This window comes from Melospiza georgiana, chromosome Z, assembly GCF_028018845.1.
Source record: "Melospiza georgiana isolate bMelGeo1 chromosome Z, bMelGeo1.pri, whole genome shotgun sequence".
Classification (NCBI taxonomy): domain Eukaryota; kingdom Metazoa; phylum Chordata; class Aves; order Passeriformes; family Passerellidae; genus Melospiza; species Melospiza georgiana.
The window spans coordinates 74,045,636-74,071,552 of record NC_080465.1 but is presented as its reverse complement, the minus strand read 5'-3'; the positions used below and the strand labels follow the sequence as shown (position 1 = coordinate 74,071,552).

The following is a 25,917-nucleotide window of genomic DNA, read 5'->3' as shown; positions in this document are numbered from 1 at the left end:
AATGAGGGTTTTATTTATTTACCATTGCTGAGGGGCAGCCTGTGGCAGGTGAGAGTTGTTGGAGACTGGGGTGCAGCCCACATCCCTCACCAGTCCGGCCCTGGAGCTGCTGTTTCCAGGTGCCATTTGGTACGCCATTGCTAGTGGAGAGCTGGAAGGGATCCATCCCTTTGCCTACTAAAAAGAGGACACTGGGACTGTTGAGCAGAAAATGTCATCCTACTTTTTGCCTGGATAGACTGGAATCCCTTGCCTGGAATCCCTTTCACTCCTGCTGTACTCCCTCCTGGGACTGTCCTCACCCCATCACACCACAACAGCTAATGTCACATTGCTGTGCCCCTTCAGTCCTGATCCAGCTCAGGGAACACAGGCCTGGAAACCTTTGATTTAGACTGAGAGCTGCTGGAGGGGACCTTATCCATGTCTGTGTTGAGTTGCCTTCTGCTAAGAGGGACAATGGCTGATGCCCTCACTATCCTTGGTATAGAGGACAGGCAGGGAAAGATCAAACAGGAAGCTGGGGACAGGGAGGATGGCTCCAGAGCTGCTGGTCCATCACTTCATATGTTCCCTCTCCCCCTTTCTTCCTCCCCAGGCTCCTCTTTCCTCTCTATCTCCAAGAAATTATTCATTACTGGGGAAAATTTACCTTTTGCACAGAAGATTGAGTTTCACACTGCAGGCTTTGGTGTGTAATAAATGTGGTTCCCCTCCATCACCTATAAACTGCTCCCTGCTGCCATGGGGACATAGCTCAGGACTCTGCACACCTGGTCAGCTGCTGCTCACTGGCCTGTGCACCCGAATGCCAGGGTGCTGGCTTTTACTAGAGAAACAGATAAGCAAGCAAATACAGCAACAGAAATTTGCATTGGAAACATCTGCAGAAATTGCAAAGGCTTTGTTATGTGTTTGGGGGAAAAAAAATCCACATGGCTTTGGGCAAAACAGTCAAACAAAGCAAATACTGCATGGAAAATTGCAATCCAAGTGAGAATAAGTTGGTTTTCTGGCTAGATTTTTGTCCTAAAATAGCTTCTCTCCTCCCTGGTCACAGGGCTAATCTCTAAGAAGAAATGAGGTTTCCAGGGTGAGAGCAGCCAAGTGGTGAATTCTCTGTGCTGTCACTGTAAGCCTCTGTCTGTGTCCTGGCCATGCCACAGAGTCCTCAGGGATCTTACCTGGGTCCCTCTGCTCTCTCTTACTCCACCTGTATCCCCTGAGACCATCAGTGCTCCGGGACAGGAACCATTCCCTGCTGCATAACTCTGTTTTGATGCTGGCCTAGGCACATGGGCAGGAGCAGCAGTAATTATTTTAAGAGCTGATGAGACAAGGGAGGAGCAGCAGGGGGTGGGCAGCAGGTGGTTTTGCTCCCTGTCAGGGCCAGGAGGTAGAATATGGTTCTGATAATGATATTTGCACTGAGCCAAGCTAAAGACTGCGTCAAGGAGATCTCACACTTTCCAAAGAGCAGTCTGGTTGCTGGGGGTCCAGTCCCACCTCCTGTCATTGTCCCCAGAAATGGGGTGGCTGCACTAGCTGGAGATACCTGGGCTGTGGTGAAGGGAGGCTATGGCCCCTGGTTCCTTGCCTGCTGCAAGTCCTGGTGCCACCCATCAGCTCCCAGGGCTGCAGAAAGGGAATATTCAGTGGAAAGTAAATTTGAGTGTAAATAGGGAGAGTTGGCTCCTGGGTTGCAAGTGGTTTTCCAGCTGCTCAGGGTCCCACATGCCAGCAGTACCCCAAGATGAGGCATTGCCACCTGCCTCGGGTTCCAGCTGTCACCCACTGCCTGAGGTGCCTCTTGTGATGGCAGCTGGAGCACAGGTGGAGTCACAGTCAAGGAGCCATGCTGGGGGCACAGAGGGGACACATGGAAAAGGCAGTGGAGGGCAGGCATGAGACAAGCAGGGGGGAAGAAGAAGAGTGAGTGATAAGGAGATTGTAATTAGCACTCGGTGCTCCTCGCCCAGAGCTCTCAGAGGAAGGTCACCTTCATTATCTCTGTTTTACAGATGGGGAAACTGAGGCACGGGGAAGGCAGTTAGAGTGATTTGCTCAAGGTGACCTGTGAGGGCTGTCAGCAGGGTCTGGGGCTTGCCTGTCCATGCTCTGCAGCACCAGCACACTGGGAATGGCTCTTGCTGCCAGCCCTTGGAGCCCAAACCCAGCACTGAAAGATTAAAGGACATGGATCCCTTCTCTGCCCATCTCCAGGCTCATCCTCTTCAGACCCACTGTCTGCCCCAGCATCCCCGCCCCTAAGAGACATTTGAGATCAGGCTGGTCCAGCTGCACCCCAAAATCTGCTCATGCAATCCCACCCAGCTGCTCTTGCCTTCCCTCCAGCCCTGCCAAGGCTCCCTGTGAGCCCGAGGCCATCTGGGCTCCTGCAGCAGTCCTGTTGGGTAATGGAATATGTTTTGCTGGGGTTTTTTTTCTCTCACCAATGGAGCTCCCCCTTTATTTAGGTTTAAATGGATGCCATCTGGCTAATGAGCCCATACTCATGTTCTAGATTAAAAGGCAATCCTGTGCACGTTACCGATACGGCACTGGAGATTAGAGAGGCTTAAATGGTTTTGAAGTTGCAATTTGCTTTTCATGCATGGTGCAATTTACTTCCTGGTGGGTGGGCCAGCATCCCAGTGGCTGTCCCCAGCAGCTCCCTCCTGGCCCTGGTCTCCTCTACCAGCCCTGGCTGCAAGAAAATGAGAGCTTGGGCATCTCCAGCCTGGCAGGGCCGTGCAGGGTATCCTTGTAGTTATTGCTGCCATTTGTCTACTCCTGGAGAGGCTTTTTGGTGCAGGCAGGATGTCTTCATCACCTGCATTCTTAGCTGTCACCCCCTCCATACCTCCCTGCACCACAGCATCCCCTAAGACAAGGCACAGCTCACCAGGACAGAATAGCCTCTGCCCCTCTCCTAGCCCACAGAAGTGGGGGACAACTGTGGCCCATGAAGATATTGATGGCAGGTGGCTGAGGCTGAGGCCTTTGCTGAGGTCTTGCATATCCTTCAGCATCAACTGTGAACTACCTGGGTGTGCTCCCATCTCCTCAAAACCTCTCTGCAACCCATTTGCAGGTAGCGTTGGCTCCTGGGATGATGCTGCATCTGCCAAGGAGAGCCCCACCAGGGACTGGCTTTCCTGAGGAAAATGTTGAAAATGAGATAGGGAAGATGGAGCATTTGTGCAAGGCATGTCATCACCTCCAGGCACCTCCCACGGAAAGTGCCACAGGCTATGGAGTGATGAAGTGCCCCAGCAAAATGCCTCATTTTGCAGTGAATTTTCCCTTGGCTGCCATGGAGCTGGTTTTACAGTCATCTCCTTGCAGTCCCATCACTGGGGTCTCTCAGCCCTGGGGGCAAGCCCTGACTGCTCCTGCCTGTGTTTGCTTCCACAGATGGCTAACCCTGTGCCGTCAGCGTGCTGCGTGGTGCTCGCCGTCGTGGTGGTGGTGTACGCCCAGAGGCACAGCCAGCTGGGTGAGTCCTTCACGCCCCCTCCCAGGCCCTGGGGGTCCTCAAAAACGGGAATCCTGCTCCTTCAGCCCCTCTCTCCTGGGGGAATCTGGGTTCACCCTCCAGGTGTGCCTGATATTATTGCTGTGCATGTTATCACTTCTCTCCATGATAAGTGTCCTCTCCACCCCATCACTGTGGGGTTTGGGCATCCTGCATCTCCCTCTGCTGATGCCCCTTGCTCTGCCCACAGCTCTCTGTGTCCCTACTGCTTTGGACCTCTTTGCCCACTCTTTTGTGGACACTGCCCCATGAAGCCTGCCCATGAAGGGATGAGGAGTTGGGAGGAAGCACCAGCCTGACAGCTCCAAACTCCGATCACCCCTGACAGCTCCATGACACCTGGACCCATGAAAATGATGGATGATGCTTCATCTTCCTCTCACCTCCTTGGAGTGACTTAATCCCCACTGCCACCATATATCTGTGCCCACCACTAGCTCACATCTCTCCAGGTTGGCAGAGGATTCAGGGCTTATTTTAGTGGTGGCTTTAGAGGGATCACCCTTTAGAGTCTCTGGTGGCACTGGGAGCCAGAGGAGCCCCACATAATCCTGGGTCTAGGCAGGAGCAGGAAGATTATGACAGATGGCTGGTCTTGGTGTAGGGTCCAGTTCTGCAAAAATAGGAAAAAATGGGGAATCTCCAGAATTCCCTGCTTTTCCTGGCAGCCTGTCTGTAGTAGCTTTTAGAAGATCTTGGAGTGGAATTTTGCTCATTAACTCCAGTAAAGACATCTATGCATCCTTGGGCTCTGTGAAATTGAGGAATCTAGACAGAGTGCCCACTGAGCTGCCTTAAATCCAGCTGGGTGGGTTTACATTGCCACAAGCTTCCAAGTTGGACACAAAACACCAGGGTTTGGCAGCACATCCTCATTGCATGGGGACAGCCACTCTCTGGACATGGAAGGATCTTGCTGGCTGGTAGTCCAGGAAGGTCCCCAACCCCTTCCCAGGGTGCCTGCCTAAAGCATTTGGGCGCTGTATGTGGTGGTGCTGTGATGTTTCCAGCAGAGAAGCAAATCTGCTCTCTCCTGCTTTGCTTGCAGGATCACTGCCTGGGGAGCTTTAAAGGACCTGGCAATAGGACAGCAGAGCATCCTTTGGATGCTTTGAATAGTAACCCAGGCCTGTTGCACAGGGGGGTGCACAAAACACAGAAGTGCCAGGTACTTCAGGGTCGCACACACTTGAATTGTGTTGTCTAGAGAAGAACAAATGCTGCTGCTCACCAGTGAGCAGGACCACACATTTTGCCGCTGACAGTGACTGTCACCTTCTGCTCTGTGATACAGCAGGATTGAGGGGTTCAGCAGCATAGCCTCCCATGTCCTCGTGTCCCTCCTGTTTCCCTTGCCTGCCTGTGTCTGGGAGGGAGATTTTTGGGGCAGCAGCTCAAAACTGAAGCTGCTGAGGCCTGTATGCATCAACAACTGCCTGAATGGAGTGTGAGAAGTGTGGCAGGGCTCTTCCCATCTGTAGCAGCTTCACTGGGCGACAAAAAAGTGTACAGGTCAAAAAATTACTTATGAGACAGTAGAACACCTTCAGGACTGCCCTCAATCTGTCCGTCCCGGGCACCTCTCTGAAATTCCAAGATTTGCTCTGAGCAGGAGCTTTGGAGCACCAGATCTCTCTCCCACCCCACCATTCCCAGCTTGGAGAGGCTGCACACAGGCAGGTCAACACCAGACACCCAAAGCTTGTGCCCCGTGTCCCCCAGCCAGAGCTCATCCCCTGCCCTGCTGCAGCCTCTCCTCACCTGCTGAGCCCAGAGCTCATCCCCCACCAGCCGGGCACTGGGGCTGGAAGTGCACAGCAGGAATGGGGCGGGAGGATGGGTTAATCCCACTGGTGGCAGGGACCCGGTGGAGTGGTGGGGAGATGCTGGCACAGAGTCCATTTATCATGCACTTGAGGCACGTTCGACTTTAATAGCTCATGAAGCACTCTAAGAGATGCATTAGCACTGAATACTTGAGTGAGGAGGATGTGACAAGCTGTTAAGTGAGCGTGAGCACGGCGGAGGGAGCCTGGCCACCCTCTCCTGGCTCTGTATGCACCACGGTGATTACTGGAGCGTCCTGCGAAGTGCCGCATGACTTAATAAAAGCAGCGTCAGGCTTGGTGAAGGTGAGGCTGTTCATGTATTAACCCCTCTGCTGCTCGCCTTTAGTCCTTCTCCTTGGAGCTGGCAGAGCATCTGTCTGGGATGCAGGAGCCTGGGATGATCCCCCGTGTTGGGGAAGGGAGTGGAGGGGCTCAGAGGTCAGTGGGTTTGGGGTTTCTGTGGCCTTTGGGGTGACAGAGCTCCCTTGCTTCGAATCCCTGGCAGGCTGCTCAGGTTTCATGTGCATCACACAGCTGGGGACTGAACTTCCCAGGGGATGGGCACTGGGTGCTGGGAGATGAGAGACATCCAGCAGGGCAGCTCCAGGGTGTGCTCAGAGCATCTAATGTTCTGGCTCTAGCAGTGGGTTTGGGCTGTCCTGCTGCAGGGAAAGGCAGAGGGGCAATGGAAGAGGGTGTGCAGGACTGTCATCCCCAGTGCATGAATAATCAGCTTTAGATGGGGCTGCCAGATTGGGCCAACCTGCCTGCAGAGATGGACATTGCCCTGGACAGCCACAGGCTGTCCCCATCTGCACAGATCCAGCTGGCATGGAGGGATGGATGTGATGGTGTTCACAGGGGTCCCAGGATGAGGCAAGAGACATGAATCTTGACTCATTGTTTGAGAAGGCTGATTTATTATATTATGATATGTATTATATTAAAAGAAAATTATATATTACAACTATACTAAAAGAATACAAGAAAGGATTTCATCAGAAGGCTAGCAAGGAATGAAAAGGAATGATAATAAAATCTTGTGACTGCTCACAGCCTCAACACAGGTGGCTGTCATTGGTCATCAAGTAAAAACAATTTCACATGCTGGGTAGACAGTTCTCCAGATCGCATTCCAAAGCAGCAAAACATGGAGAAGCTGAAGCTTCTCAGCTTCTCAGGAGAAAAGATCCTGGCAAAAGGATTTTTTATAAAATGTGTCTGTGACAGATGGACAGGAGCTGCAGGAAGAATGGGAGAGCACAGAGCAGGCAGAACAGGCTGAAAACCTGGAGAGAAGGGGAGAGCCTTGGGCCCTCTGTAAGGAATCACAGAATGGTTTAGGTTGGAAGGGACCTAAAGATCACCAATCTCCAATCCCAGAGCCATGGACAGCAACAGCTTCACTAGAACAGTTTGCATAAAGCCCCATCCAGTCTGGCCATGAACACTTCCAGGGATGGGACATCCACAGCTTCTCTGGGCAGCCTTCACCAGTGCCTCATCATCTTCACAGTGAAGGATTTATTCCTGATATCTAATCTAAACCTACTCTTTTTCAGTTTAAAGCCATTACCCCTTCTCCTGTCACTGCATGTCCTTGTGAGAAGTCCCTCCTCAGGTCTCTTGTAGCCCCTGTATGTACTGGACATTCATCCCAAAGCCTTCTCTTCTCCAGGCTGAAGAACACCAAGTGTTTCAGCCTTTCCTTATAGAAGAGGTATTCTAGCCCTCTAATCAACTTCCCATTATTGTGGATAGCTCAGTTTTCCTTCCTGTGTTTCGTTCTCCAGGCAGTGGCTGCTGCCAATTTATTTCAGAATGGAGGAAGGTGCTGGGGGAAGCTGAGCAGAGCGCGGATGCGATTGCTGTCTGCTGTGACACTCGCACCTTTGGTTGTCCAAAGCCTCCACTCTGTGAGAGCAGCGCTGGTGGGGGTCCCTGCAGTGCAGTGACCTCCTCCCTAGCAGGGTCTGGGTTCCTTCAAAGGTCTGGCAGAGGTCACTGCACAAGCTTTGGGGTTTAACCCAAGCTCTTATGTGGGAAGTGTGTACGTGGCGGAGATGCCTCTCCACATGTCAGGCTACAAAGTGTACTTGCATGGGTGATTTCAGCTTTTTGTACTGAGTGCTCTGGCTGCCTGCTGCTGGACTTACTTATTACACCCAATGTCTAAGGCAGTCCTGGAAAGAGGGAGCTCTGCTGTGACCAAGGTGTCTTCCCCATCCATCAGCCCTGCCAGAGTTATGTCCACATCTGTCCCAGATTGAGATTTCTTTGCTTTTAAAAGAGGAGTAATTCTGCTGTATTGATCCTCACCTTGCTGAATTAACTCATGTTTAAACAATAATTATGTTTTCACCCAGGAGAGGAGACAAAGAGATAAAAGGCTCTGGAAATGAATGCACTTCAGATGCCACATGCTGGGGTTAATTTATTGATGGGTGAAGAAGCTCCCATCTCCTCTCTTCCTCACCAGCTACAAGCAATTAGCCCCCATCATTCCTCAGCCGAGAAAAAGAGAGATTTTGTTTCATTACTCTCCCTTTTTTCTTGCTCTCTTAAGCCCTGACTAATCTTTTGCAGTGGGTTCTGCTGCAAAGCCTCCCGGGGGCTCCAGTTTGCACATACCTTGTTAGAAATGCTGCTGCAATGACAAAGCCTGGACTGGTAAATAGCCTTCAAAATGCACAGCAAAGCCAGGCAAATTGGCTTTTCAAAGAGAAACCAGCTGTAGATAGGAAAATCTCTTTCCCCTTCTAGAATTGCCCAGCCTTGTCTGTGTTGCATTTTTTGGCTGACAGGGGTGTGACCAGCTCTTTCTGCACTCTGCTTCCTCCACTTAAGTGAGCCCATGGCAGGGAGTGCCATCTGCCTGGCATGCTTAAACCAGACACTTTGGATTTGGAGGTGTTCTCTGGATTTGCTGTGTAGGAGATGGTTTGTACATTCACACCAGGCTGTGTGTTTTGTTTGTAGACATCTGTGTAGGCTTTGGTTGCTGTGCAAATGCAGTTGAGTTGAGGTGGCTGGATTCAAGGGGTGTGATGGGGTAGCCTTGTGCATGCATCCTAAGATGGCTCTGCAGGAATGCTATCTACAAATATACATTCATAAGTATATTTGAAGTATCTCCTCTCCTCTCCTCTCCTCTCCTCTCCTCTCCTCTCCTCTCCTCTCCTCTCCTCTCCTCTCCTCTCCTCTCCTCTCCTCTCCTCTCCTCTCCTCTCCTCTCCTCTCCTCTCCTCTCCTCTCCTCTCCTCTCCTCTCCTCTCCTCTCCTCTCCTCTCCTCTCCTCTCCTCTCCTCTCCTCTCCTCTCCTCTCCTCTCCTCTCCTCTCCTCTCCTCTCCTCTCCTCTCCTCTCCTCTCCTCTCCTCTCCTCTCCTCTCCTCTCCTCTCCTCTCCTCTCCTCTCCTCTCCTCTCCTCTCCTCTCCTCTCTCCTTTCTCCTCCCCTCCCGGCACTGTCACAGTGTCCTTCAGTCATGCATTAAGTGACATGACAAACATCTGTCATGTGTTGTTTGTTTGTGCACCCATTCCCCAGGGTGAGTTGCGTGTGCAACAGAGTGATCCGGAATTTTTGTAATTGCCAGGGCACAGGCAGTTGCTGGGGCAGGCGAGGTCAAAGGGACTGACGATGTGTGCAGAGTGGCTGGCTGGGAGGCTGGAAGTGGTGCCTTCTTCCAGCTCAGGCTGGGGCCACTTCAGGAAAAAGCTCTGTATTCTCATTAAATAGCACCTTCCTACCCCCCATGACACCTCCTCCTTCTGCCTCTGGCCAAGTTTTGCTCTCAGCACTGCCTCTTTATCTCCAAGTGGCTCCTGACAAAGCCTTATCAGTGTTGTCCTCCCCAGGACACCGTCCTGCATTCTGCCAGTCTGACCTACATTCCTCCACTGGAGATGAATGGATTTGTGTTTGGCTGCATAAAGCACATGCTCATGCCAAGGGAAGGCTCGTATATTAACTGCTCTGGACTCTGTGTGTGATGGACTCATCCCTCCCGTTATATACATCAGCCCTTGTGTCACTGGCAAACTTTGCCAGCAACAGTTTTATGTTGCCTTCAAGATAATTGATAAGATGAGTGATTAGCAATTGGCCAAGAACATTTCCCGGCGGGACCGCACTGGGAACACCCTCCTGCAATGATGATTCCCCATTAACAATTAATTCCCCATTAGCAATTACATTTTTTAATCCTTCCTGTTATAACTCTGGATGCTCTCATTATCCAGCTGGCTGAAAATACCAGCCTCACTCCACACTGCAGCCCCATTCAGCAGAGCCTGCTTAAATCATTCTGAAGGCTGCCGTTCAAGGGCAGGCACCTGCTCTCTGCCTCTTCTTGCTCATTGCTGCTCACAGCTGAGCTAGCCCAGGCTCGTGGCCATCCGCTGGGATCCAGCCTTTTCCCAGTGGGATTACTGCATCTGCTGGGGGACAATCTGCTGGCTCATCCCGTGCTGGCCAGAGGTACAACCTGGCTGTAATTCAAGCTAATGCCTTTCCAAGGAAGGTCCATCATCTCCACCCTTGAGCATTCATTACTATGATGGTTTTCCCACTGCCTCCCCATCTTCCCTGCCAGCCCACAGCTGCAGGGAAGCAGAAGAGACAGCAACCCCACCTGCAGGGACAGCCCTGCTGCAACCTGTTGGACTCTGTTGCACATTGTTAGGGTGTTTAAGTCACCTTTGTTGCTCTGATCTTCCCTGGTGAAGATCAGAAGAAGAAGAAGTATCCCGGACCCAAACAGGCACAAACATCTGCATCCTCCCCTTTCCATTTCTACCCCTCTCTCTGTTCATGAGCACCTGGCTTTTATTTTTCTTTTTTTTTCCAGCACAAGATGCATCTCCCGAAAGGTTCTCTGCCTGCAAAATAAAAGAAAACAGCAAAAATAGCCCAAGGTCCTGGAACAACTTTTTCTATTACTGGACATCCCCCTGAGCTCAAGTAGATTTCCTGCCCAGACACAGAGTGAATTACGGCCAAGCTCTAGGCAGCTGACCTTGTGGTCAGCCAGAGCAGAGGCTTGCTAATAATTGTGGTCAGCCCCACCACAAACAGCCTATTTTTAGTGCCTGTGCTTTCTTGCCCACTGCCTCATCACTCCACAGGTTCCAGAGCCGAGCATCCCACAGGGGTCCAGCCAGCAATGCAGGATAGCCCTGTCAGGAGCACATCCCAGGCTTGCTCCTCTCTCCTTGGAGCTGGGAAATCAAGAGGGTTCATTTCCACAGATTGCCTGTTAATTTTGTGCTGCAGAGAGTCGCTGGTGTGCAGCACAGCGTGGCCTGTCCTGCTGGGACACAGTGCTCGTGCCTGTCAGACAGGGATTGGAGAGCTCACAGCTCTTACCTGTGAGTGAAAAATCTCCACAGGTCAGCAATAAGATTGATATCCCGTTGTGCTAAGTGCTGTCGGATGCAGGAGGTGAGATGTTCTAGAAGTGCAAGTGGAGGAGAGAAGGGAGGGACAGGAGTAGAGCGACTGGCAGTTAGGTGAGAGGAAACACAGCTTGATGGTTCAGGGCTTTGAAGTCTTTCTTTTTGCAATTTACCAAAGTTTGTGAACATTGCGAAGAAGCTGCCTGCTTTCCATGTACAACTCTGGAGTCACTGGAACTGAATTTGCCACTTTCTGGAAATGGAAGTAGTTGTTTGAAATGGAGCTGATGAAGTTCTGGAGTAAAGTGGATATCTGTCCCACGTGAGCCATCCAAGAGCTTGGAAGGAAACCTAGCTGGCAATATCTGTGATGCTAGCAAAAAAGGGAACTCTTCCCAAAAATAGGTCCTGTGTATTGAAGCAGATCACAAATCTGCAAAAGAATCAAAGACATAAAATAAAAAAGAAAACACAGCTTTGGAGGGTGGATCTATCCAGGCTATGTACAAGCCTGTGATCCCACGAAACCTGTGAAAGTAGTTCATGTCTGTGGTGAGAAGAGGAAACTGCTGGGAGGATCACAGTCTGCCAGGACTCATTAGTTCTGCCAGTGTTAAGGAAAGACATGTCTCAGTAGTTTCTTAGGCTTCATTACACATCAACAGACAACAGAGGAGGAGGAATGGGATTTGTAGTCCAGCACCCAGACTTCTGGAGAAGGTTCAAGCGGAAGAATTCTGCTAACACAGGGGCTGGGGCAGGACCTGCCTGGCTGTGGCTGTGCAGAGAGGGCAGCACTAAATTTGTGGATCACCTGCATACGCCAGAGAGTCCTTGCCAATAAATCCTTGTTGAAACCCAATGCTGAGCAAGGCCTGCTTGCTGGGGAGAGGCTGTGAGGAAAGGTTTGGATTTCCTCTTGGCATGGCATTGTCCTGCTGTATGGAGCAGGAGCATGGCTTCCTCTGCTGACAGTAGTGGTAAATGGACGCATTGCCACAGTAGCTGGGAGCCCCCCAAGGCTGACAGAAGCCAAAATCTCATTTACACAGATTTTCAGCCCTTAGGAAGCTGAGGTTTAGTCCAGCAGAGAGGGAATAGCCATGGACCTCGTTCTTTATGTGAGCACTGACTGCTGAAGAAGAGCTGTGTCCTGTCGAGCACTGAGCTCCTTTTGGTGAGGGGGAAAGCAATCCTAATTCTTTCCTTACAATCTCAAAGGCTTGCAGAAATGGAAGATCGCATAAAACTGTGACAGGTGGAGTGGAAACCTTCAGTGCTTCAGGGATTTGGCTTCAATTAGCTTCCAAAAGCTCGGAAGGTCTCACCTCGTAAGTCACATGTGGCCATCCCAGTGAACCAAATATCTCATATTTCCAGAGCAGCCTGCTCCCACCAGCCCATGTGTCCAACAGAACTTGGACTGAATGTAACGCTCATTATTTATCCCATTTGAAGAGTTTCCAGTGTCTGGATGCTCTGAGACTGCAAAGCCATTTTCCAGCCAAGCTCAAAGAGCAAAATGTGGCACCAGCAGCTCTGGGCACCACTTTTAGGAGCTCACAACCTCAGCAGTGGGTGCTACCAATCCTCCCCAGGACAGGTCACAGTAGCTGTGTGTGGCAGAACCCAGGACCAAAAAGTCAGGGAAGGCTGAGACATTCAGGTCCTGAACATCCATTTGTAGTGTTGGGCATGGAATCACCTGCTGCTATCTTCAGCCCACCTGTGACACATCTGGGAGCAAGCAAAGCCCTGGATAATGGGAATGCAGGCACAGCAAGACATTGAGCACAAACATCATCATTTCTGCTTCCTCGGGATTTTCTGGGGTGGGAACAGAGCAAAGATACCATAAAGCATTTTCAAGAGTGCAGATGCTGGGACACAATGTCCACAAACCTCTGTTATCAGAGTTCTTGGCGGGGTTAATCTCTCTGAGCAGACACTGTCCTTCTGTGGAAAGGGAAATACCAGATTCCTAATCAGGCCTGGAGATGCTGGAGTGTTAAAAAGTATACAGAACAACTTGCAAGATGTGCAGTCTGTGTTGTGGATGAAACGAGTGTCTTTCAGGATAAGTGACCTTGGGCAGCACTAAATGGGGTGGATCCATGCAGAGAAGCCAATATAATTGTGGCATATTAAGAGGAGAAAGAGAAGAGGGATTGAGGAGGGGCGGTGGCAGGCTCGTTACAGAGGGGAAAAGCGATGTGTGTCACCTTGTAGTGGTTGCTCCTGGAAGGCCCATCAGGTGGAGAAGTGAAGTGAAACCACAAGGCAATTGACAGTGATGGAGGCAGGAGGGGTTACAGCAGTATTAGTCCTGTATGAACCATTGATCTCTTGGTGTACAATTTGCTGGAAAACACTGCTATGCAGGCTCAGCTGTTAGCGGGTGCTAATTGAAGCCAAGCAGTCTGGAGCCTTATTGCACTGCCTTCCCTTGATTAGACCAACACTGGGGAGGCTGGTGCTGGGGAAAGGGATTTGTGGGTGTGATTCACAGCACGGGGATAAAACAGCCTTCGTCTCTACTGAAGAGACAAGAGGAAGGAGATAGAATATTCTCCGGACACAGTTGTGTGCACCTGTGTGCAGGGAGCGTCCCTGGCAAGACACATCCACTTCTCAGTTCAGAATTCCCCATGGATGGGGCAAAACCTCACCTCAGGGTGCAGCAGTTGACAGAAAGGTAGTGCCTTTCATGCCAGGTTCCACACACTTGGCCTTCCTAGCTTTTTTGTTTTGCAAAGCCTGCAGCACTTCCCCCAGAGCACACCTGTGTTAGCAGATTTAAGTCATTTGCCAGTAGCCAGGCTCTTCTTAGTTATCCATTCTGGAGCTTTGCAAAACAGCCAGAGGTCTACAGAGCTGATGCTAGAAAACATTGACCTGCAAGGCGGGGAGCCTGTGGGATTTCTGCCAGCCAAGACCTCTGTGCTTTGTGGACAGAGGAGAGCTGGCACCATCACACTGAGGGATTAACTGGGATGCACAAGCAGGGCTGCAGCGTGTGGCCCATCTTGCCTGATTCCTGCTGTATTTGCTGAGGTGTTTTGAGGTGTGCCCACGAGTGCATGCATTTCTGATGTCCAGGCCTTGGGTGTGCTGCTGAATAACAGAGAGGTGGTGGGGAATGGATGCCCTGCTCCTCCAAAGGGCACTTCTGTTCTCTGGAGAAAAGTCCACTCCATGCTAGCTGGTCTCTGCCACCCAGTGCCTCCAGCATCCAAACTGAAATAAAAGCAAGGAAGTTGATAAGCATCCCTCACGATGTAACAGAGCTCCAGAGAGGGATCAGGGTCTCATCCTTGCATATGAGTGGCAGGAAGGCAAACTCACAACAGCATCACCAGCTGAAGACTGGGGTGGTGCAGAGCGTACACACAGGGCTCCACTGCTGGGAGCTTATCCTCATCAGCCCCACATCCATCCATCCATCCATCCATCCATCCATCCATCCATCCATCCATCCATCCATCCATCCAAGTGAGGATCTTCTCCAACCAGGTGGTTGAGTTCTGCTCATCATCTGCATTGTTTATGCACAAATCCTCTCCTAGAGGGAGTGTAAATTGAGCCTGGAGTGCTCTCAAAGGGATCCTTATCCACAGCCATGAACTTGAGACTGTGCAGGATGAGTCACAGAGAGCCTCTGACTCCAGCCAAACCACGAGCCCTGGCAGGTTGGACTCCTCTGAGTTCGTGGCTTGTCTGAGCTGTGGTGTGGTAGCTCCAGCTGACTGGTTGCTGTGCAAGGGAGAAACTGAGGCACATGGGAGCGAGAGTGTGTTAAATCCAGAAGCCAAGGCCTGTCTGTCTGGTCCTCTCCTGCAATTTCCCATGGGAAGCCTCCATGACTGGCGACAACTGTGAGCCTGGAGACCTGCCACAACCTGTGCCAGCTGCCAGGACAACTGGAGAGGCTGGGTGCAAAGTGATGACAATCCAGTGATGTTGCTGAGGTGTGGTGGGAGGCTGTTGAGCCTTACTGGAGCTCCTGTTGTTGGGGAGGGCATGTAGCATTCCATAGGATGCAGCAAGGCAGGAGCCTGGTGCTCATATTCATGGCACAAGTTCCTGTGCTCAGCAGGCTTGAAAAGTAATTTTACCTTTGTGGTGGAAAGACACATTGTGTCTTTCCTCAATGTGGCATAGTGGAGGGGCAGATCAGGAGCTGGGATTCCCCACTGGTGCCTCCTCACTCTCAGAGCATCACAGAAGTCCTTTTGGCAGGGTTAGGAACCACAGCCACAGGCTCACCTTCTAGTGAGCTCCAGTACTGCTCCCACTGGTGCTCCACTGAAGTCCATTCATTCTCCTGGGACTCTGCCCTCTCTCCTCTGCTCTCAAGAAGCCTTCCCATCTTTGTCCATTAACACCTAGCCCTTGCCTTCCTCTCTCTACATCACTTTCGGCACTAAGGCAAAGGGCTTTGCTCCTCCTTGGTTTTGGAGGGTGCTTGTGCTCTGTCTCTGGCCCCAGACAAGCACCCTCCTCTCAGCCTTGCTGGGTGTAAAAGCTGTGCCAGCTCCATGGTTTCTGTTGGCAGAGAGCCTTCAGGGATGCCTGCAGGATCCTCACTGCTGATTTACAGCTGCAGCTCACCAGGGTCAGCCCCAGCTCAGAGGACTCCTCCAGCTCTCAGCTCTGACACAGACATGCCTGTCCATCCCTCCTGGTTTGCAAACAGAGTTTCTGTTGTTTTCAACCCAAGTTGCTGAAGGCTGATCCTCGCTTTTATGGAGTGTGAGCCCTGAATATTCAGGGAGCAGCGCTGAAGTTGGTGTGACTGTGGTTGGCAGGCTCTGGCCCTTAATTAATTAGCATTGATTATATTTCCAACAGTGGAGGAGGGAGCTGCAGCTCAGGGAAGCAGTGAAGTGTTGCAATATAATCACTGCAGCTATTTCCACGCTGCTGGTTGGTGCTCTTCAAAAGTTACCTAGCTGCTGCGTTGGCAGCATGGTAGACAGAAAGGAAAATCCCAGGGGGAAGAGTAGCAACACAGGACTTTGGAAGCTGTCATTTTTGAGAAAACATCTGTCTATATGTCTGTGCAGGGTAGGAGTTTTTAAAATGTCTTGTTTTTTTATTTTTAAAAATACTTATTTAGTTATTTGTTTGTTTTCTGGTGATTGACATTGCCTTAGCTTGACTCAGCCTTGTGAAAGGTGCTTTTCATGTCTTTTGCATGGCAGCAAGGTCACTTCATCCCTGGGCTACTAAGAAGTGCTGTTTAAGAAGGGGGATGTGCCTTATCTGACAGGAAATTTGGAGCAGGTTGCAGGGCTGGGTCAGTGACTTTAAAGTGGGAGTTCCTGCCCCATCTGAACAAGATACCCCGTGGACAGCCCCTGCTTCTATGCCATTGAACCCACTCACTCTGTAATCTGGGCAAATCCAGAAATTGCACTATTGCACTGAGCTCTCTAAGTCTGTGGGCTTTTGTATCCATGATGCATTTCTTTCCCCATATTTTTGCAATTTTATTCTTGGCAGCTCCAGAGCATCCTTCTATTGATCTATGAGAAGGACTTTGGGATGCAAACCCAGAAGGAATACTTCAGGATTTAGGTAGACAGATTTAATCCCTCCACATTCTTCATCCTGCCCTAAATCACAGCTCCAGAATGAAGAACCTCACAGCAAGAGCCACCATGAGCACTCACAGCTCCTTTATTGCTCTTACCTGGTGTTGCAGAGGTGTCTCCCAGCCTGGTGAATATTGAACCCTCCTGAAAACATTCAGTGCCTTTAATTTGTGCTGTGGCATGGGGCAGCAGCAGCTCCCAGGTGTAGGAGCGTCAGGGGGTGGGACGGTCGGGACAGACGAAGATGAGGGATTCCTGCAGCCAGGTCATGGAGCTTGTGGTTTATTGCAAAGGGCCTGGGTGCAGGGCCCTGCTGGGAGCTGCCAGCCACAGCTCAGAGCAGGCCCGAGAGAAGAGAGGGATAGAGAGGATGAGAGGGTGAGAGAGTAAGAGGGTAAAAGCATAAGGGAGTAAAAAATGTAAGAGCATAAAAGGGCAAGAGAGCGAGGTTCCCATTACAACTGCTTCTGTGTTGAATATTCTGATTCTCACTAACCAATCTAGTACAATGTACAAATCCTATAGTATTTCCATACAGCCTATAGGAATCATAACATCACCATACTGTGTTACATTTTAAACTCTAAAAACTCCTCTTTGGACCCCTTCTGCCAAGCTGGCAGGGTCTGCTCTGACCCTTGGGCCTGTCTGTAAGCAGAGGGTGTTGTTTCATCAAAAGGGGATTGCCTTCAGCCGGGCCACACCATTGTTTTCCAGTTGTTCAGTAACTGAGGGATCTCAAAGCTTGCTTTCATTTCCATCTCGCTTATAGTTTCTATATTCTCAAAATCTTTTGCCAGACAATCATATTTATAAGGCTTTCCTGTTTCATCTTCCCCAACACCCAGGCTTGTCCCTGCACAGCCCATAGCCCCACAGTGTGCTGGGCTGGGACTGTGTGCTGCCAGCTGGGACTGTGGGGGTCTTCCTTTCACATAACATGTGTGCACAGACGCCTTGCCAGGGTTCTGGAAAAGCAGTGCCAGGGCTGGGTGAGGGGTGGGAAGTGCATGTCAGCAGGCAGAGACCTTCGAGTCAAGCCTGGTAGCAGAAGGGATTAGTGGGTACGGGCTGTTGGGTGATTTAATTGTGTTTTCCTTCCTCCAGTGAGTTTGCACCATTTTTCTTAACTTGCTTAGCCCCGGGGAGTTTTTTAGTGTAACCAGTATTTATGGAAGGTTTTTGCTTTGGTGCCTCACAGGGAGTCACTGGTGTGCAGAGCAGCAGCCGTTTCACAGCCCCACAGTCTGCATCCCTGCACTGCCCAAGTGCTGGCATCCCGAGGGCCATACAGGGGTCACAGGTGGAGAAAAAGGCACCAGCTGAAGTTAATTCAGCACTTTGTGGTTTTGTATTTCAGCAGGGTCAGGACAGCCTGACCAAACCCTGGTGTCAATGTACCAGGTGTTGTAGGATCACAGGGAAGGAGGAAAACCAGAGCCTAGCTCTGATGAAAACATCTCTCCTGGGCCAGTCATTTTATCTGCTTTGGGGACTTCTTCTCCGTGTGTAAGACAGGGAGAATGGTGTTCTCCTCATTTGTCTCACTCAGTTGTCAGATGCTTGTGGCAGGAGCTGTATCTTGCTGGGTGCCAGCACCAACCAGTGGATGACAGGGTGGCCATCCCCAGGGGGCTGCAGGCACTGTGATGGTGTGAGTGCTGAGGAAGAGCTGCCTCCATCCCCTGTGCTGGAATCCTGTGCTTCCCATGAGGGGCATCTCCATCAGGGAGTAAAGCACTGGCTGCCAATCTGTGCGGGGCAAAACTGATGGGGAGGATCCTCGGGAGCAGTTTTCTGTTGGACGTTAAGTCCCATCAACATCCACATGTTTTACAAAATCGTATTTCTCTGTCAGGGGAGATAAAAAAGAGATGAAGTGTAGTTGAAAGAAAGTTTGTCTTTTGTCCGCAGTTTGTCTTTTTGGGTGTTTTTCAGAAATGGTTCGGTTTTTCACTTTGAATTGACACCCCCTTCCCCCTTAAAAAACCAAATGTTTTGCAAACCCTTTTGTACCACTCAGTATAGAAATTTTGAAAAAAACCCCTAAAACACATGAAAATCTATGGTTTCCTTCTGAAGGAAGGAACTTGGCTGTTTTGGTGGGGTTTTTTCCTCTTCAACAGAGGTTATTTGTAAATTTTGGCTGTTGCCCTGGTGGAGGCAGAGCAGCATTTTCAACTTTGCAGCACCCTGAGCCTGCCCTGGCCGTGCCAGAGCTGTGGAGGGGCTGCAAGCCTGGGATCCTGGGGCAGCAGGGGGAATCTCCTCTGGCCTATTCCCGCTCCTGGTGCTGTCTGCAGCCGCTCGTCCTGGGTGGGCTGCAGGGGATGCTCTTATTGCTGTGCTCCAGTTTTTCTCTCGGTAACCTCAAGCTGGAGGTGGGGGAAGCGCGGCTTGCTGCTTGTAGCTGCTTTCCGTGCGTGTGTGCATAGATTTGCACTGATTTTCTCTCCTTAAGGACTTTCTGGTGACCCCCCTCACAGGCAGAGCATGTGGTTGTTTGCAGGCTTCTGCCTCTGGGCAATTTCCTCCTCCTCATTACTACCCTTCAGTCCCTCATCCCTTATCCTGTTCCTGATGGAGACAGTCTCTCACAGCCGACTCATTTCCAGTCTCTCACAGCCGACTCATTTCAGAGATGTTTTTTTCACTGCCGAAGCCAAGATTTTTCTCTCTCCCATTGCACTTCGTCTGGAAATGGGAGGAGGAAGCAGGTTTTGGGTTTGGTTTGGGATGTTTTTTTTCAGCAATAAATAATTTCTGAATGCTGAAGAGGCTGGAGAGTGAAGCTGGTGTTAGGCTACATTGAAATACTCCATTTGTTCTGGGAGTCTTTCTCTGCCCTCCTCCAGAAAGCTTCCTCCAGTGTTTAATTTTAAAGCAAGTCACTATTATTTTTTTGTTTTCTTACTTTCCAGAGGAGATTCCTCTATTATTTTGGCTTGTCTGGAGATTTCTATGTACACCAGAGTTTTTTTCCTTGGCTTTTGTTTCCTCTTTGATTTCTTTTCGCCAGGGTTAAAAGCCCCAAGTCAGCAAGGTACTTAAACACATGCTCAAAGTTAAGGCCTTGCCTAAGTGCTTTGCTGACTTGGAGCCAAAGATATTTTCTCAAGTCCTTTAAATGCTTCAGAACCTGAATTCAAAACGTTTTACAGAAATTCCAGATTTCAAGTATCTCTTGTGCTAATAATAGTTGTAATTCAGTGCTGCCTTCAGATGACTGGGGCTCTGGATATGGCAAGCTTCTGAATAGTCTTACTTTCAGAAAACATGCCTCCCTAAAATCTTCTGCTTCAAACCCAAGAGCTCTCCAGAGAACAGGGCACACTTACTTGTATTTCAGTCAATGAAACATAATTGGCCTTTTAGCTGTTGTTTTGCAGTAAAACACTTATAGCTTTTAAACACTGAAATTTAGGAAATAATGCACAATTGGTTCAAGAATGAATGTCTGCTCCTGAACTAACATTTGCTTATTATCCCCAGCAAAGGCAATAAAAAAACCTGCGCCAAACTGAAGACTCTCTGACCTGGCAGGATCAGTAATTGGAGGTTAGGAGATGCTCTGAAAGGCAGACTGGGCTCCCAAAAGCAGCGCTGCTCTCTGCTTTAGTCAGATGGATGGCAACAAAAGTGGTATGGAAAGGGAAAGCTGTGGGCAGACAGTCAGGAAAAGGCTGTGTCAAAGAGGAGGAGAGGGAGGGGGAGAAGGAGAATGTATTTCTAGAAGCAGAGAGGCCTCAAATATCAAATAGAAATTGCAGCATGTTTATGGGGCTCTGCATGATGAAGCCATGAGGGTTCTGTGTGATGAGGCCACCAGCCAGCCAGTGTGAGTTGCTTTGGAAATGCTCAGCTGCTTAATGAAGAGCACTTTCTTCACAGGTTTTGGAAAGGGTCCTGGACATTGGTGCTTAGGGCACCAATCAGGGAGCAGGGCCAGGCAGGAACTGGCTCAGTTAACAAGTGCGCAAGGAGTTGCATGCTCAGTCCTCTGAAAGCACTCTGTGCTGCTGCTGAGAATGAGACCAGCCCTGCTGAAAGCTCCTGGCTCACTGGCCTCATCTTAAGCTTCTCTGTCCTGAGTTGGTGTGATCTCCTCTGAGCTTCTGCACTGTGCCTTGCAGATAGATGCAAACGGGATGTATCCAATCTGTGATTCTGTGATATGTGCACATCTGTTGGGCTAATGATCTTCAGAGGTCCCTTCCAACCCATTCCAAGGTCCTGTGATCTGCACTGGAAGGCATGCAAGGGCTCTGTCTGCCCCAAAGCACTGAGCACTTCAGTCCCCTGCTCTCTCATGGATTTCCTTCTTGCTTCTGGGATCTTCCACACAGTGTGCAGAAAACCCTGTCTCTCCTGCCTGCTCAGAGACAAATCCAAAAGACACTGCCACCTTCGATAATTCTCTGACTGCAGAGTAATTTGTAAATACTCACATAGCCTGTGGATTTATGGGGCTTCTGAATAATGCTAACCCCCAAGAGGAGCTCAGAAACCATTTGGGGACTACAATCCTGCAGTCATGATCTCCATTGTCCAGATACACTTTCCAGCCTGATTCAGCCCCGAGCTGGAGTCTGTCTCCAAGCTCTGCTCGAGATCCAGGAGCTCTGTCCTGGGCTCCTGTTGTGTAGTCTGTAGTGCTCCATTAGCCCATTAGCTACACTCTGCAATTTATTTTGTGTCTCTGGTGTAAGTTACTCTTCCCAGCGTGCCATGGCTCTGATATGTGCCCATCTTTGCCCCCAGCAGATGCTCTGTGTGATGGGTGGGCTGCAGCTCTGCTGGCTGTCACACAGCTCAGAGCATGCAGGTGATCCTTTCCAGGCTTGGCTTTGCTTGAGGATCCTTCAGAGTGAAAGGCATCAAATGGGAATGTAGTATCTTGTTACTACCAACGCAATTCCTGACCGTTGTCTTAGTTCTTAATGCAGCCCCTACAGGGGAGAGAAGATGAGTGCCTTATTTTTAATACTGTTTTGACACAGCACCTGACTCCAGATATGTAGGTGTTACTTGGAGGAATGATGGTGACTGGGTCAAAAAAACCCCCAAACTTGGGAAAATGGTTCCCATTTTATCAGTGTCCGTTCTTCTCACTCTCTTCATTGTGCTGCCCTGGCACAGTTCCCCTGCTATTCTGTACCCACATGCACAAAGAAAATCTTGGTGTTGGGGCAGGGGAAAGAAATCTCTCTTTTGAGAAGAAACAAGCCCTGTGGTGTAACCTTCAGTGGATGTACAGGTGGAGAGAAAAGTTGTGGTGCTTTTGTTGGGAGCCCCAGGGAATGCCCTGTCCCCCACGTCTTGGTGCTATAGGCTGCACCCCTGTTTGGATTTCTCAGTCCAGCTTCGGTGATGCTTTTGAGTTCTGTCCCTGTGTGCAGTGCACTCTTTGCCTCCTCATTGTGAGGCTGAGCAATAATGAGGAGGATGAACCCTGAGTACCTGTGATTAAAAAAGCAGAGGAGTTTTTCCATCCTCAGGCACAGAAGTTCATGTGTTAAGTTGTAGTTACCCCAGCTTCAAGCCCAGCTGCTGCCGATCCACCCAGGGGCGTGAGCATTACATCTGTAAGGGAAAGCCACTGGCCTACAGCAGGCAGAACCCAAGCCAACAGACAGACAGAAAGAGCCTGAGGGGCTGAATTTTAGAGCTATTAAATGATTAAATGCAAGGGGAAAAAAAGTTAATTTAGCATCGCGGTTGTGATTTTACACACCCAAGAGCCTGGAAATTGAGAGCTCTGCTTCTCACACAGGGATCGTAACTTGGCACAGCACAGATTGTACAGTATGTAAAATTAGACTGGAGAAATAGTAAATATGCTGCAGGGACCAATACTGTCTTGGCAGAAGGAGGATGGACTGAGTGGGACCCAACAGGTCTTTTACGCCTCTGACTTCCATAATTCTGTGCTAATAAAAAAACATTGCACAATGCCTGATGCTAATCCGCAGCCCTGAGTGGGGTGAGACGGGAGCTGGGTTGTTATGTGCACAAATAGCAGTCGCTCCCGGTGTATTTGAGTGGAGCTAGGCTGCTGTTTGAGGGCGTGCGTGTGGGCATTGGCAAACAGCGATGGGGAGGTGTGCACTGTGCACAGGGCTGGAAAGGCAGGCTGAGGTCAGCAGGGAGTGAGGCACCCCTGTGTCTCTATCCAGCTCTGCCCCCACCTCCCCCTCCTCAAACCTCAGTAAATACAGTCATCTTCACGCTGTTGCTGGACCACAATGAGCTCTTCTTGTGTTTACGGCCCTGATTTGGGCACCTAATTCTGAATTGTATTGATTTCCCCCTAAACAGCATTGAAAAGCCTGATCTAAGCACTCTTCTGTGGCTTAGAGTTATTTGTCCTGTCTGCATGAAAAAGCAGGACCAAAAAACAAGCCTCTAATTCATCCATGGTGTTAGCACCAGTCATTTGGCAGTGAAGGTTGAAGGCTCAAGTGAGCCAAGCTTGGAGGATATTGGTGGGATTTTCCTGCTGTGTGCTGGTTCCCCTTAGTGCCATTCCCTCTGGTGTTGCAGCACCTTTCCCTCCGTACCTCCCCACATGCTGGGGCAGCCTGATGAAGTACAGGGAACTGGAGGAGTTGCTGCTTTGCCAAGCAACTGCACTTCCTCAGGATGAGTCATCTCAAGCTGACTCCGCAAGGAGGCCAAGTGGGCAAGGTCCCATCCAGCCTTGCCTTGGGATGAAAACGGTGTCACAGCTCAGCCAGTTGCAGCAAGGAGAGCACTCAGAGTCCCAGAGACCAGCAGAGCTGGGACAGACATCCAAGTGATGACCTTATCAAGACCTTATAGGAAACGGGTCAACACATGAACTCAGGTCCCCTCTTGGGAAGCAAGACCAAAGCCTCCTGTGGAAAAAAACTAAAAAGCCAAGATCACCAGTCCAAAAGAATCAAGACCTCTCTGCTGTAGAGCTGCTGAGACAGAGAAGCAGAAGTAGCAGCATCTGCTCCTGGTCCCAGCTGTGTCAACACAATGTGATCCAGGATAGAGGTACCAACGATTGCAGATGGGTGCGCACCAGCTTTAGCATCCTCGGACAGAGCTCACTCCTACCCTGAATCCATGGGAAAGGAGAGCTTCTTTGTGCTCTCCTGCCCATGCATGGCTGAGGACACTCTCTTAGAGAGGCAGGATGGATTTGGTTGCTGTTCTCAGTTTTGCTTGACCCCTGTGACCAGGGTTAAGTTATGCTTGGGACACCACATCACTGTACAGCTCCTGCTACTCCCAGCGAGAGCGGAGCTTGATGGTGTGCAGGAAAACAAGGCTGCCTCTGACACAGAGCCCTTCTGGCCTGCAGCCAGGAGCACTGCCAGTGTGCAGCTCTGGGCTGATGTGATTTGGCAGGTCTAGAGAGCTGCTAGAGAAGCTCTGTCCCGACATGGGTGTGATGAAAAGGCAGCAGTACCAGGACAAGACACAGACATAATTAGGCACAGAGAGAACACCCTCTCCCCTGGTGAGATCCCACTCAGACCAGACCAAAGCTGTTGATTCAGCCAGTCTGATGATATGATACAAGCAGAAAAATGACACTTGAGTTACTTGTCTGCTAAGGCACCATTCCTCATCCTCCTACAGTCTCTGCCAGCCAGGGCTCCCCACTGGCCAGCAGCCCAAAACACATGGGGAGCTGCTGCATCCCATGGGCTGAGCCAGCGCTGCAGCAAGGACTTGGCCCTCACTTGAGCGTGTGTGTCGTCTGCTTGCAGGAGTGGGTCTCTGTTCTGTGGTTTCCTGCTGGGTTTAGCACTGTGTTTTCTCGCCAGGAGGGTGCTGACTCTCTGCCTCTGCACAGCCTGGCTGGCCCCTGTGCATGAGTGATGCAGGTGACGCCATCCTGATGGTGCTGCCATCCTGTCTGCTCCTGTCACCTGGAGCTTGGCCTGGGCAGTGGCATGTCAAGCTCATGGCAGGGCAGGCATCACACCTCCCCACTGCTGGACCATCAAGTCCGGGAGGGAACCCATGGGTTGGACTATCGTTTGTGACAATGGAACATTTGATGGTAAAAGTGTCCCCTCATCCTCAGAGCATTAAGGCTCATGGGAGAGGCACCAGCCTTGTGCAGCTGAGCAGCTAGAAGGGCCAAGAAGGCCCTTGTCACCCCACCATAGACATCCCCAGCTGGGTTTGGGGGCAGCTTCAGAGGGAGGCAAAAGGGGAGGCTGGTGCAGAGCTGGAGCAGAACTTCTGCAGGAGCATCAGGGCTTTGCCAATGCCCACAGGAGGATGTTTTGTTGTCACATCCAGGCTGAGGGAAGAGGTTTTCCTGCCCTGGATCCTGCCCTGAGCCAAGCATGTCAGAGGGGTCAAGTCCCTCCTTCACAACAGTCCTGAAGCAAACCAAGGTCTGCTTCCAGGCTATCGTGGTGTGATTGAGTAGAAGTCCTTTAGCACCCATCTGTTATCTCTTAATTAAAGTTTCTTTCTAATTATTTTTTCTTGTCAAGAGCAAAGCTGCTGACACCAGGGATTTACCAAAGTAGAGCAAACAAATGTGGTCTCTGCTTTCTGCAACTCCTCATTAATGGACAAAATTAACTTGAAGCAGTCCATATCTTTGGCTACATCGATGATACTTAATTATGCTTGTTTCCTTACAAAGATATATCCAGTTTTAAATCACTTGTGGAAGAAGTGCCTCCTTAAGCATGAAATTTCTTCTAGTTGAAAGAAGATTTCTGCTGGCAAGAAAAGCTCTGCAAAGTCCAAGTGACATCACAGGGAATAGATGTGAGATCAAGATTGGGGTGTGCTTCGGGAAGCTGGGGTCAGGAAATCCCCTCCATGGCCAGGGGCTGCTTCATCTCAAGAAGGGCAGGCTTCAGGGGCTGTCAGACTGCACAGGGGAGTGAAGCCACTGGCATTCCTTGGACACAGCTGGTGCTGCTCAGGCCAGTGGGCAAGGGAGAGGCCATAGGATTGTGCCACTACCCTGTCCTATGGCTGGAGCAGGCTAGGAACATCCTCCCACAGAGGCTGGTCAGGACACCTCTCTGTCCCCTTGCCCTCTCCATCCTCTGGGGCTCCTCTCCTCCGTGGGCTGATTCATCTCATTTATCATGGGAAGTTGAGGAATGAAAGACCCTTCTGGTTTATATGCTTGGAAAGCTCGTGGCCATAGTCTGGGCACTGTGTAAATATTAAATGTGTAATTTATTCTGTACACAGACAGATAACTAGCTGCTGAGACAATTATTTGTGGCTGGTTTCTCAGCTGTGGGAGGGACATGCGAAGGCCAGTGGGGTGATGTGAAGGCCTCTGTCCAAGGACATGTATGTAGTGCTCTGTCCCACTGCAGAAGTGCTCCATGTCCTGTCAGAGAACGTGGGCACTTGGCCTTTCTCACTGTGCTGGTTTCACCATCTGCAAAAGAAGGGCAGAGCCAGGGGCTGTGGAACCTGCAGGGTGCTCTTCCCTCTCCCCAGAAATGCTACAATGCCTTTCTTTTTCTCATTCTGTGCTTACTCAAGCCACAAGCCTGCAGTGCATTTCGGCTCAGAGGGAATATTTGTCCCGG

At 50.4% G+C, this 25,917-nt stretch overlaps 1 protein-coding gene across 2 annotated transcripts in view; it reads left to right on the top strand.

Moving 5' to 3' along the window:
• CNTFR (ciliary neurotrophic factor receptor) overlaps positions 1-25,917 on the top strand; it is a 199,912-nt gene that overhangs the window by 114,704 nt on the left and 59,291 nt on the right. For both annotated transcript variants that reach the window (XM_058043965.1, XM_058043966.1), the window contains exon 4: positions 3,418-3,499. In XM_058043965.1, coding sequence (XP_057899948.1) covers positions 3,418-3,499 — 82 coding nt within the window. The remainder of the gene's footprint in view (positions 1-3,417; positions 3,500-25,917) is intronic.